The sequence below is a fragment of the Onychostruthus taczanowskii genome, unplaced genomic scaffold, assembly GCF_017590055.1.
Source record: "Onychostruthus taczanowskii isolate IOZ18803 unplaced genomic scaffold, ASM1759005v1 scaffold19, whole genome shotgun sequence".
Classification (NCBI taxonomy): Eukaryota; Metazoa; Chordata; class Aves; order Passeriformes; family Passeridae; genus Onychostruthus; species Onychostruthus taczanowskii.
This window is the reverse complement of record NW_024499128.1, coordinates 9,799,534-9,812,478: the sequence shown is the minus strand read 5'-3', so window position 1 is coordinate 9,812,478 and position 12,945 is coordinate 9,799,534. Positions and strand designations below refer to the sequence as shown.

Here is a 12,945-nt window from a genome sequence, read left to right as displayed (position 1 = left end):
GGAGCTGGTTTTTGTGAGTCTCAGGCTTTGTTTCTCAGCAGAGAAGGGAGGGGAGAGAGGCTTTGCCCTTGACTTCACCTTCTGCTGCAGCTTCCACTTCTGTCAGGTCAGGGCCCCTGGAGTTCCCCTGGCAGTGAAATCACATCAGCTGGTGAGTGGGAAGTTGGTGGCAGGAAGGAAAGAAACCTCTCCAGCCTCACAGTTCCCTAAAGGGCACTGATCCCTTTTTAAAAAGGTTTTTGGCAATGTGATACTCAGACATGCTGTATTGGTGTGGTGTCAATAGCATCAGTGTCTGCATCAGAAATACCAGGAGACACAAATACATTCCCTAAAGGTAGCAAGGAGAAGGAGAAAATAACAGAGCAGACCAATTTAGAAGAAAGCAATATATGTTGAGGGTTTAGATCTTTATTAGATCTGTTTTTAATATCTAATCTTTATTAAAACTTTATTCAGATTTTTATGTTTTTCAAAGTAATCTGATCTTGGGCAGACTGCCACTTCTGCCTCTCTCTCTGGACAGCTTTGCAAGACAGCTTTCCAGTGAGGGCATCCTCAGCTGGTTCTCCCACATAATTTTCTAGGCTGCTGAGGATTTAAGCAGTGTTTATTTTAGTCTCCCTTAGCTTCTCCTTCATTGTCCTCCAAGTCCCTTTTTAAAGTGTGTTGTAGCAATTCAAGATGGAAAAAAGGGGATTTTTATTAATTATTTGAATGTTTTGTGCTTCAGGTGCTTGAGAAGCCTTTGGCATGCCTGAACTTTTCAATATTTGCAGTGTATTACAGAACACAGTGGAGATTACATGGAGATTATTCATTTTGTAGACTTATTTCACTGTAACTCTGACTATATTCTGTTCCGTGTGTTAAGGCATTGGAAGACTGAGTTGTACTGAAATCTGAATTTTTCCCTCATATTAGATATTCTTCATGTGGAAAGAACAGGTACCCTGGAACAAGGTCTGAATGGGGATTTACTTTGTTGAGCTGATAATCACAAAAGTCAAGTATCTCAAGAGCCTGCCCAAAAGTTCAGTGTAGTTTATAACTTTATAATTAGCATGATAAATTTTTGGGACTTATTTGTGAACATAATCCAGAATAATTGCTGTTTGCAAGCCAAGTTTCAGGTTTCACAGTTCATCTCTTCTTAATTTGTGTGGAAAAAAAGGTGAGATCATCATTTAATGTAGGAAAACGTAGATTATTTCCCTGCTTATGCATGGAGTAAAAATAGCTGATTCTCTGCAGCCTGGCTGCAGAAATTCACCCTTCAGCTGAAGCCAAATATGAGGAATATCAGCTCCACAGGAGACCTACAAATCATTCTGAATGGGAAAAACAACAAGCTGTTGTTTAAACAGCTTTGCAACCAAAGGACATGCTTTAATGAAGTCCTTCTAGTGAAGCTGACAGATCACTCACTTGGCTGGACAGCTCCAATACCCCTGAAAGTTTTAGTGAATTTAGAGTGGCTTTAAGGCCAGCCAACCTAGTCACCTTTGCAGGAATGGCAGTGTCACTGGGAGCTGGGCTGGGACCAGAGCTGTGGCAGTTCCTGTGCAGAAGCCTGCAGCACTTTGCCATTCTGTACTGCAGGTACCTGAGTAGTCATGAGAGCTACCCTGAAACTGCTATAAAATGCTTCAAGTACTTTAAATCAAGCATATAAATTATTCCTCTTCTGCTGCACCTTAGTAACTTCCCTTGCATTCACTCTGTCCATCAGTGAACTTCTGGCTTTTTGCTCTGTTGTGGAAAGCCCCCATGGTGCAGTGCATGCACAGCAGGCATGGTGCAGCCCTTTATCTCTGTGCTGAACCAAGTGTGGTGTGAGTCACACACCAGACCATCAGTCAGCAGCTTCCTGTTGTCCTCAGCAAAATCTTCATTCCCTCACTGCTGTTGGCAGCTCTGCCTTCTGAACCTTCTTGCTGTTTCACATGTTTCCCATGCTAGCTGTCACATGTTGTCTCCTGCCCTTTTCTGTATCATCCCTGGACCCTCAAGGATGTTACTTGCTTATTTTTTTTGCAGCTGCACCATTGCCTGATGCAACATCTCCAACATCTTCCTTTTTCACAGAAGAAGTTCCTCCTTCAGAACTTAATAAAATCTACTGAAGGTGGAAATCTGCTGAAAGCTTGAAACTGTTCAGCTTTCTCTTCCATTATCTCATGCTTTGTTTTTAATTCCAGCCTGGTTGAAGAGGACAATGACAGCTTTGGATGTGATGCTTTGGAGATGGATGGTAAGCAAGAGGATATCATGTATAATTGAAATATGAGCTAATATGTGATCAGCTCCCCAGCTACAGAGACTGTCAGATAACCAGCCCTGCTCTAAGTAAATGGGACACATAGCCTGTGAGTAAATCAAGAAAACAAAGGGTCTGCCAGTGGTGAGAAGGGGAAAGTAGTCATTTCCTGAAGAACTAAGAGGGAAAAGGGTTAGTTTTGTTACCACTAGTGTGGTCAAACACTGAACAGGGTTGTCCAGAGAATTTTAGCCAAACTCTTCATCCTTGGAGATATCAAAACCCAACTGGACAAAGTTCTGAGCAATTTCCTTGAGCTGACCCTGCACTGACCTTTGACTAGACAGTCTCCAGATTTTGTTCAGGATCCAGAGGTCCCTTCCCACTTTCTGTTCTATGAGAGTGGCATCCCTTGTGCCATGTCCTGTGGATATGCATCACATCTCTGCATGAAGAATTTTCTACTTCAGCTTTGGCTGGGATCAATTACAATTCTTTTTCCCCTTTTCCATCTTTGTCACTTTATCTAGGACTCATTATCATTCTTGTTACTCTTTCCAGATGACAGTCACGACAGGCATTCACATGGAGCTCCTTCAGTGCACTCTTCCTCTTCTTCTCATCAGTCAGAAGGCCTGGATGCCTATGAGCTTGAGCATGTCAACTCCATATTTAGAAAGTTCTCTCTGGAAAGGTATTTGAGATGCCAGTTTACTTACCTTAGAGACTGAGACGAAAGGGTGCTGTGGTAGAAACTCTATTTATTTATTAGTTGCTGAAGTTATAACAGCAGGAGTGATTATGGTGGCAGCAGTATAACGCTATCTTGGAGCCCTTTCATGTTCTGTAAACCCATGAAGGTCATCCTGAATATTCAAAAACTTCAAGGCAGACAAAATGTTCTAAAGGCTTCAATTTCTCCTTGTGATCTTGCTCGCTTGCTGCAAGAGCTTGCTGAGTGGACAGCTGTTGTATACTGAGTTTTCAGAGATGCTCTTCTCCAGAACTTTTGCAGTAACAAAGAGGTTTTCTTTTAGAGTCCTTAGATACAAGTGCTTGATAATGCTAGAAGTTTATTTGTATATCTCTCATTTCTCATGCATTCATTTAACTCAGAGTGGGATAACCAGCTCTCCCTTCCTCTCCTGGACACAGGCCCTTCCGTCCCTCCGTCACGTCTGTGGGCCGCATCAGGAGCTCGTGTCACACGGTCCAGCGTGTGACACTCAACGGGGACAGCCTCAACTCAGAGATCACCCTGCTCGGGGGCAATGACAAAGGCAGCTTCGTCAGCTCTGTCAAGACAGGCTCCCTGGCAGAGAAAGCTGGCCTTCGGGAGGGACACCAGATCCTCCTGGTGAGCATGACATCGTCACCAAGCAGCCCTGGGTGTCTGCCCACCCACCTATGCTGTCCCTGGCAACCCATGAGCACCAGTTCAACAATGCTTCTGCCAAGTTTCTCTTTACTTAGTTTTCCTTCCATTGCCAATGTTCCCAAACAATTTCCCTGTTCAAATGCTTCCAAGGGGGGAAAAACACCCCAGACTATTTTTATTCCTGCATTTATCCCCCTTCCCAGGGAAGCCTGAGATTGTGCAAGTGCTGCAGCTCTGTTGACTGCTAGCATTTCTTGTTTGAGAGAAAAAGAATCATATAATTAGGACATAATCTACATTCTTGTAACAAAGTGTCTGCATTGTTTAATAAGGAAAAGATCATGGCACTTTAAAAAAATGGTTTAATTGACTCAGAGATTGAACTTGCACTGAAGAGTAATATTTCTTTCATATCTAGTTGGAGGGCTGCATTAAAGGGGAAAATCAAAGTGTTCCTTTGGATACTTGCACAAAGGAAGAAGTTCACTGGACAATTCAGAGGTGCAGTGGTCCAGTAACACTCCAGTATAAATCAAATCATGAAGGTAAGACCAAAAGTATTTCTTATCTCAAGTAGTCCAAGGGCTTTTATAGCAACTTGTCTGGAAGAGAATGACGGGACCAGCATATCCTTTGTATTGGGATAAATCTGGAGCATGCCACTGGTGTTAATTACAGCTCCTCTGTGGAACTGCTTCAGCTTTTAGCCTGGTGCTGAGGAAAAAAACCAACATGTGCTTGTCAACAGGAGCCTGAAAAATTTACATGGTGGCCAATAGCAACATGAAACACACTCAAGCTTATTTTTATGTACAGTTTTCTGCAATATGATGTGGTAAGCTGAATGATCTTTATCCAGCTGGTCGATTTAGCATTTACCTGATGGAGTTACCCTGTTTGTTACCTTTTGGGTTTATCTTATCTTTAACAGCTGGAGTTCATGTGTGGCGAATAGAATTTGATTTTAGTGTTCAGGTTCTATAATGATAATTTCAGGTTATGGATCAAAAATTACGTTCCAAAATCCATTCTTTACTGGTGTGTATAAATGGGCATTCATGGTTTTTATGCTGGTTAGAGAATTTCAGCTGCATAGATCATGCAGGAAGTGATGCCTTTGATTTTCTTTGATGTTTTCAATTGTAGGAAAGACTATTGCAATTTTTTGAGCATCACTTAACTGCAGATAAAGCATGTTATAGATTCTGGGAGTGCCAATTAGAGCTAATAATAAGGAGAATAGCTTGTCATTAAAATTGGTGGCAGAACTCACATGGTACTTAGAGGGCAGAGCTATAGTTGTGTCTGTGTCTTTGCTGAGTTCTTTGTTCCACAGGTCATGTGGGGAGTACTGAGAATGGAGTTACCTAAAAGTAGCAATATAATGAGAATATTCCCACAGAGCTGACAGCAGCAGCATGGGCTGTCCTTGAGCCAGTGCCCCATCAGTGTCTCTGAGGTGCAGGCCCATGATCTTGCTGGAACTACTGCAGGCAGCACTCTGGAAGTACAAACCTCTCTCAGAGGAACCTCAGGAGTTCGTGCTGTGGCTCCTCCCAGAGGGAATGGAGCAGCAGCAGAGTGGGAGATCCTGCCTCACCACTTCTCTCCCTGCTGCAGGGTACCGCAAGCTGCTGTCGGAGCTGGAGGAAGGGCTCATCACCTCGGGGGACTCATTTCACATCCGCCTGAACCTGAACATCTCCAGCCAGCTGGACTGCTGCTCCCTGTCAGTGAAATGTGATGAGATCGTCCACATTCTGGACACCATGTACCAGGGCAGGTGTGAGTGGCTCTGTGCCAGGGTGGATCCCTTCACGGACAGGGACCTGGAGATGGGGACCATTCCCAGCTACAGCAGGTGAGAGTGATGCTGAGTGACCATTACTGAGAGCAGGGATCTGGAAACAGAGAACTTAATTATTGCTGTAAGAAAAGAAGTGTCTATGGCTTAAATTTTGAGATAAGGTCTGATGTTAAACTGTAGTATGAGCTATAAAACTTAAGAATGGAAATTCCAGATGTTACCTGAAAAAATAAAGTGAGTCCCTCAAAAAGTATCATATGCAAATATTCCATGGTTATTCTTTAGTCCTTAACTGAACTGCAGTTCTTCATATTGTTTTGCTCCTTCCTTTACTGCATGGTTCAGTCAGTCCTCACTGCTATTTCTGTTTAATCTTTTCTGTAGGCACAGACCCGTTGCAATCCAGCTTTCTCGTGAGTGGTTTCAAAAATATCTTGATCTGTGTGATTTCATCCTTTCTTTCAGAGCCCAGCAACTCCTTTTGGTGAAGCTGCAGCGGTTGATGCACAGAGGAAGCAAAGATGAGACAGAAAACTCCTACAACACCCTTCGGGCCCTGCGGGTAAGTATCTACAACAAAGTCCTTTTAACACCTCATACTCCCCTGCCACTGGTTTTTCATTTTTCATTTTTCGTCATCATTTTACAGAAATTCCTGTTTACGCTCTCTGTAGGTTTTGATTGTGTCAGGCAATGGGCACCTTCTGTTTGCTTTAAATAATATTGTCCCTGGGAATTAACCCAGCTGTGGCTCACTACTAACCCTTCCAGCTAGGAGGGACTACACTTTAAAAGTCCAAACTCTGTTCTGTGTTTTAGTCACCCTTCTCATGCTTCTCTACCTGTAAACATTTAATGTATCTTCATGTACACATAAGGAAGAAGCTGTGTCCTTGCAGTTAAGAATTATTTCTCTCCTGTTGTGAATAAGCCTCTAAACCATAGAGTCTGTTGTCCCACTTTAGAAATACCTGTCACTTCCAGCCTGGATGCTGTGGAGAGAATTGGGATTATCAGGCCTTCACACAAAACAGCCCTTTAAATTTTCCCTTTTTCATCACTAAAAGCATTTTTAGACCCCAAAATTCAATTTTTACATAATTAAAACTGCCTTCCTGGTGTGTTAGTTACCATAAGTTATTTTTTAGAGTCTGGGAGACATTCATGCTTTTAAGTTTTACAGAGACAGGTAGACAATTCTTGTGCTTGATTTCAGTCAAGGTTAAGTGTCACACATTCCTTCTGTGCTCACGGCCCCACTGATCAAAGGGACAGAGATCACTGGCAGAGGTGCTTCTGAAAGCAAAAGCTGTGCATGCTCTTTCTTGGTGCAGAAATTATCTCTTTCTTAGGTGTGGAGAACAGTCTGTGAACAAAGGAATGTGAAGAGCAGTGAAAAAGCAATGTTTTCAGCACAGGCTGTGCTATGCCCACTGTTTGTTTAGAACATTTTATTTGGGATAGGTATCAATCATTCCTTTTTATTGGAAATAGAAAATATCTGGTTTGATTTCTTTTGTTTCTCAAATGTTATGATTAAAAAATACAAAAAAGAGTGGAGATGAGAAAATCTCCTGTGCAATTTTTTACTAGAATACATTGCAGCCAGAGGAGCCTGCCCTGCAGAACGACCCCAAAACCAGCCCTCGCCTATCCAGAGCAAGCTTTCTTTTGGGCCAGATTTTACAGGTAATAAAGTTCAAATCCTCAGTGCAATGTCTGAAATAGTGGATCTGAACAGTGGATATTCTCAGGCTATCCTAATTCACCCAGAAATCCCAGCTCAAGTCTAGAGGTTGTATTGGAATTTATTCCTATCAAAAAGAGATTTAATGCATGAAGGAGAAGGATGGGTTGTGTTTTCTGTTGTGGTGTGGGGTGTTTGTTTTCAAGGGTATGGCTTCCATTACGGATGTGCCTTGAGGAATCCCACACATCTGCCATCAGAGGATGAAATGTGCTTTGTTTGTACCATAAGGACAAATCCAATGGGCTGGATCAAATCTCCAAGTCTCTGAGATAGGGCTCCATCAGAAAATATTCCTTTAATTGTGGGCGGGTGACTGTGAGCATGACAGAGACTGTGGGTGAAAGATAAAGCTGTGTGAAGGAAGGTGATTGGGAAAGGTTAGCAAATACACAGGAGGAGGAGTTAATGTTTGGATAGAGGAATAGGCGGGTGGGTGAGGAAGGAAAGCATGAAGCCTATTTCTCATGTAAAATGACTGTAAAAAGATGCCATTTGGGAGTTTTTAAGTCTCTCTGGTAGAGCAAAGAAGAGGCACTTTGGGTATAGCCTGTGATACATTTGTGCATACTCTGGGTATGATGTACACATCAGTGCTTGTACTGGAGATAGCAGGGAGCTCTGTGAAGGGAAAACATGCCTCTAAAGAGCAGAGAACAAAACAACAAATCCCAAAGGGGATTAACACAGGCTCTGAAACAGATCTATGATATTTAAAGTCTTAGAATTCAGTCCACAGATCCATGGAGTCCTGTCTTTGATAGACACAAGTGATTCAGATCTCGTGGGAAACGAGCATCGGCTGATGAACACACAGGAGTGTAAATAATGCAAGAAATGAGGCTCAAACCTCTCTTTGGTTTGTTTTTTTTTTTTGTTCACCTTTTTAGTTTGTCAGTAGGTCTGAGAACAAATACAAACGAATGAACAGCAACGAGCGGGTCCGCATCGTCACAGGCTGGCCCTCAGGCCTGGCACTGAGCTCATCTGAAGGGAAGAAGCAGCTGCCTGATAAACTGGAAGGTAAAAATCTAAAAAAGCCTTTACACACATAGCACTGATACAAAGGCCTACATAAACATCTACAGAACAGAATGGCTGGGAAATGTATCACAGGTCTTGGATTTGTGGTACACTCTGCAAAAGTTCAACAACAACTGTGACCAAAACTGATTTTGCTAAAATTACTTGGGGCACTAAGCCTTCACAGGCAGCTTTAAGACACTGAAATGTCCTGTTTGGCTGGCAGTTCTTCCTAGGTACTTTCTTGCCTTGTGCTCCAAAACATTTAACTTGGAGCCTAAAGTCAAGCTAACAAGCAGAGAGTCTTCAAGCAAATGCGTTGAAGAGGTTAAGAAATAATCTCTTGAAAGCAAAAGGCAGTTGAATTATTTAGTATTAGATTGGACATCATAGTGCTGTGAGTATAGTAAAGATCACCCCAGTAAAAGGGAAGGAGGACCAGTACGACTAACTGTGTCATTTCTGGTTCATGTGTATCTCCTTTTTTTTTCTCCAAATATTGATGGAGAGGAACCCTGAGGATAAATGTCTTGTTCTTTGCTCAGATTTGGATTCCGACAGTGAACTGGATAAGAAGCTCAGTCTGATCCCTTATAGCTTGGTGAGACCCATCCACTGCGAGCGCAGGCGCCCCGTGCTGTTCACCCCCACCATGCTGGCCAAGCCCTTGGTGCAGAAGCTTCTCAACTCTGGAGGTGCCCTGGAATTCAACATATGCAAGCCAGGTAATGGGATAAGAGAGAGCTATGACTGTCAGCTCTCAGTGTTGGAAATATGAACATATATATGCGTGCACACGTAGAGGAATGCACATGTGAGAGTTGCTTGAGGTACTTCAAGTCACATCAGAGTGATGTGTAGCTGTAAATCCTGCTTTTTGAGACTATCTGGGATATTTGAATGTTTTTGAGACAGCCAGTACACATGGTTATGAGATTTTGTGTCTATAAATATTATCCATGTGTATGCTGTGTGGTTGCTAGGCTGCCCCTCGGAGACTGAAATGCTGTGAGTGCTCTTTCTGTTTGCATACTGTTTGCATACTGCATATCTAGGCAATGTGAAATTTTGATTAATTTGTTTCTAGTATTTGCTATTATGAGGAATATCTTCCCTAGAGCAACTTTAGGTTTCTGTTTCATGCAAGCTGTGAAGATTGTGCATTTGATCTACTGGAAAGACTGATTTTCTTCCATGCTAAGTATTTACTATTAAAGCAGTACGCAGTGCCGTGATGGCTGCAGGGCAGGATTGTATACAACCCAGCATTAAACAGAGCTGACGTTTCATTTTTACACTAATACTGAATACCCACAGCATAGTATGCAGCCTTACAGTCATCCAGACAGAGAAACTGAGAAGTTAAGTATTATAATAAATATCCTCTGTCTTGCAACATAAAACAAAGCTTTGATGTAGAGCTGCAATTCACAAGGGGGCCAGTATCACACATTGCAACCTAAGCCAAATTTTTTTGAAACTTTAAACACAAGTGTTGGAACACTAAATCCTTGTTTTAGGATCCTGTGCTGAAGAGACCACCTTTTTTTAGCACTTCTCAGCATCCTCCATCCCTGAACTGCTACTATATAACATTAGGTGCTGGAATTGTATTTACTGTTTTAATTTAATGCCTTCATAGTGTTGTAGTAATTGCCCAAGGACTCATTGATGCAGGATATAGCTGAGAAGCTCAGCTGTGATCAGATTAGGCTTTAATTGAATTCAATGGAAGAAATGAGGCAGCTGTTAAGACAATTCATTGCTCATCCTCCTTCCCTGAACAACCTTACATCCCACGTGAAGTACTGCTGGATACTTTTCTACGTGTTCTGCTGCTGTAAATTTGATTCTGTCCCCATCCACATCTCTTCCTAGATATTGTAACAAAGGAAGAGTTCTTAAGGAAGCAAAGGACAGAGACTGTCATCTTCAGCAGAGAAAAGAATCTGAACACATATGAATGTATTGTACCTGCCAACATCGAGGCTGTTGCTGCAAAGGTGCTCACAGTGCTCTGTTTTCCTTCTCTGGCCTCTCTGGGAACCTCTCTGCAATGTCCTGGATATCAGACTGACCAATTTACAGTTGCATATTCTCTCTCCTGCCCTCCTTCAATCTCATATTTTTATTTATTTCCCCAAATGGCTTTTATTTGTGCTCTCACTTTTCCTTTTCTTTCCCATCCTCAGCCATATCCTTTTATGTTCTTCCTCATTCCCTGTGATGACCCACATAGATGCAGCTAAATATCCTTTCATTTTCTGTGCTCCATCCTTTATTCATTTCCTTTTCATATCATAAGTATATATGAATACACGAGAGAGTAAGAGATACAAGGACCTAGACAAAGGAAAGAGAAGCCTGAAACCCAGACACAGGGGTGTACAGAACAAAGACAACAATGCCCAAGACAGAGATCTGATGTCAAGTAGAGTAGATTTGATGCACAGCATGGAAAAAAAGGAGAATTAAAGTGATGGTTTTTTGTCTCACAAGTAGTTGCAGTAGATGTTCTTTCTGAAAAAAAGCAAGTCTGTGTGTTTGGGTCTATATGTAAAACTGGTATTTTGTCATACTTTTCATCTTTAGAGCATTCCATTTCCATTTTAAACCTTTTTAGAAAGCTGTTAAGCTCAGCTGTTATTGACTGACTAGTTTTAAACCAGTAGGAGGAGCTGGACGTTCAATGTATATTTGATTAAAAGGTTTTAAATCAGTACAATGGTAAATAGAGAGCTTTTTAAATCACCCCATAAGGGATAGATATCATTATCATGAGATTCCATAGCAGTGAATTTTCCTTTGTGACACTGTTATGACTTTGTTTTTAGAACAAGCATTGTCTCCTGGAAGCTGGAATAAGCTGCACGAAGGATTTAATCAAAGCCAAGATATATCCTATTGTTCTCTTTATAAGAGTCTCAGAGAAAAACATCAAGAGGTTCAGGTAACATGTCAAACCTTTTGCATATTTGATGTTCTGTCTTATTCAGTGAATAATTCTTGAGTCCAATAATGTTCTCACTGAGAGAAATAAAGACCCTCATCCCTCTCCATCTGGTACTTCAGTGTGCACTATTTCCTCCCGTGATTCCTCCCTGAAATCTTACAACTGGAGAAAGAGGAATTCCCCAAATCTGGCACTCTTTCACTGTCACTGGTGGCAATGAGCATAGTGGGAGGATGAGACCGAAGAAAATGTGGTTTTCTCCATGCTCAGCACTCCCACAGCATTTCTTAAGGTAATGCAAGCTGGAAGAGGAGAGCTCGTAAACACTTGCACTCTCCCTCCATTCAATCCTCTGAAATTGTTTCCCCATAGCAAATATTTCTCCTTGGGGGCAGCATGGAGGTAAGGGGATGGTAGACCTGCAGTAGCTGCATTCTTCACTGCTTTTATTGCTTGTAAGTAGTTAGGAGAAAATAAATTCTTGATGGGACAGCTGGGACTACAGGATTAACTTAAAATGCAAGACATTTATTTTTGGTCTGCTCATTTGATACAGGAAGCTGCTGCCGAAGCCGGAGACCGAGGATGAGTTTTTACGGATGTGCCGCCTGAAGGAGAAAGAGCTGGAAGCACTGCCTTGCCTTTATGCCTCCGTGGAGGCAGAGGCATGGAGCAGCATTGAGGATCTTATCCGGACCATAAAGGACAGGATCGGGGAAGAGCAGCGGAAAACCATCTGGGTAGATGAGGATCAGCTATGAAAAGCCCTCAGGAACACGGAGCTCTTTGGTGAGGAAAGGACACATCCAGCTGGAGCAGGGCTTCTCAGAATTCTCTGGTGAGGTGCCCAGAGCTCACTCCTGTTTCACCCTTGCTGGTGGAGCACTTCCTGCTGGCAGGATGCATGTCTGGAACAGGACTGGAGCTGTGTTGAAGAGCCAGAGTCTCAGATGCTGGGATCCAGGCTGTGGGGCCACCACCACAATTTCTGATCCACTGGCATTTCTTAAGGGACAGCACCTATTTAACACATGAGGACAAAGATCTTGAGAGGGAGCTTGGGGTAATTTATTATGTTCAAAATATGCATCTCTTTGGTCTCATTCAAAATTTCTGATGAGACCAAATAAATGGAATCTGAAAGGGATAAGGCATGGGGATTGGGCTGCAGGATGTGGAATTGAGATGTGCCCCACACACCCCTGAGGTGAGATTCTGAACATACCCAGCTGAGGAAGCTGAAGGCTGGTTGGGAGCAGCAGCAACACAGCTGCTGATGGCCAGAGCAGCTCTGTAGCCCTGGTTCTCCGCAGCCATTTTAATCAAAAGAGAAGAAAATAGCTATTCCTCCTGGCATTAAGTAAAATGAAAATTTTCTCTTCCTTTTGAAACCCCAGTTTTATTTAACAGTTTTGCAGGTTTCCTTTGTAGTCCCGGCACTTACAGGAAAACAGACTTCACTGTCCCAGTGGCACATCAGATCTTTCCACATCTGCCAACATTTCATTTAGTTTATCCCTGCCTCTGCATTGTATTCATTTGTACATCTCTCAGTTTCAACATGCTTTTACTCATGGAAAATACCACAGGTGCCTTCTTTGGACAACAGGTTCCTCTGTTTCTTCACTGAAATATTTCTCTACAACATCATTGCCTGCCAATATGCCCACTCTCAACAGGAGGGACTATTGTTAGAAGAAGAAAAGGAGAATTTCATAAGCCAGTAATTGCTGTGAACCACTCAGTCCTTGACCTGTGTGCTGTGAGTGACAGCGAG

The 12,945-nt window shown here is 42.4% G+C and overlaps 1 protein-coding gene across 1 annotated transcript in view; it reads left to right on the top strand.

Moving 5' to 3' along the window:
- CARD11 (caspase recruitment domain family member 11) overlaps positions 1 to 12,348 on the top strand; it is a 43,914-nt gene extending 31,566 nt beyond the window's left edge. The window contains exons 13-24 of the mRNA XM_041401689.1: positions 2,202 to 2,254; positions 2,822 to 2,954; positions 3,416 to 3,617; positions 4,057 to 4,183; positions 5,259 to 5,499; positions 5,911 to 6,007; positions 7,039 to 7,134; positions 8,083 to 8,215; positions 8,761 to 8,940; positions 10,094 to 10,218; positions 11,050 to 11,165; positions 11,725 to 12,348. Coding sequence (XP_041257623.1) covers positions 2,202 to 2,254; positions 2,822 to 2,954; positions 3,416 to 3,617; positions 4,057 to 4,183; positions 5,259 to 5,499; positions 5,911 to 6,007; positions 7,039 to 7,134; positions 8,083 to 8,215; positions 8,761 to 8,940; positions 10,094 to 10,218; positions 11,050 to 11,165; positions 11,725 to 11,929 — 1,708 coding nt within the window. The 3' untranslated portion in view covers positions 11,930 to 12,348. The remainder of the gene's footprint in view (positions 1 to 2,201; positions 2,255 to 2,821; positions 2,955 to 3,415; positions 3,618 to 4,056; positions 4,184 to 5,258; positions 5,500 to 5,910; positions 6,008 to 7,038; positions 7,135 to 8,082; positions 8,216 to 8,760; positions 8,941 to 10,093; positions 10,219 to 11,049; positions 11,166 to 11,724) is intronic.
- The last annotated feature ends 597 nt before the right edge of the window (positions 12,349 to 12,945 follow it).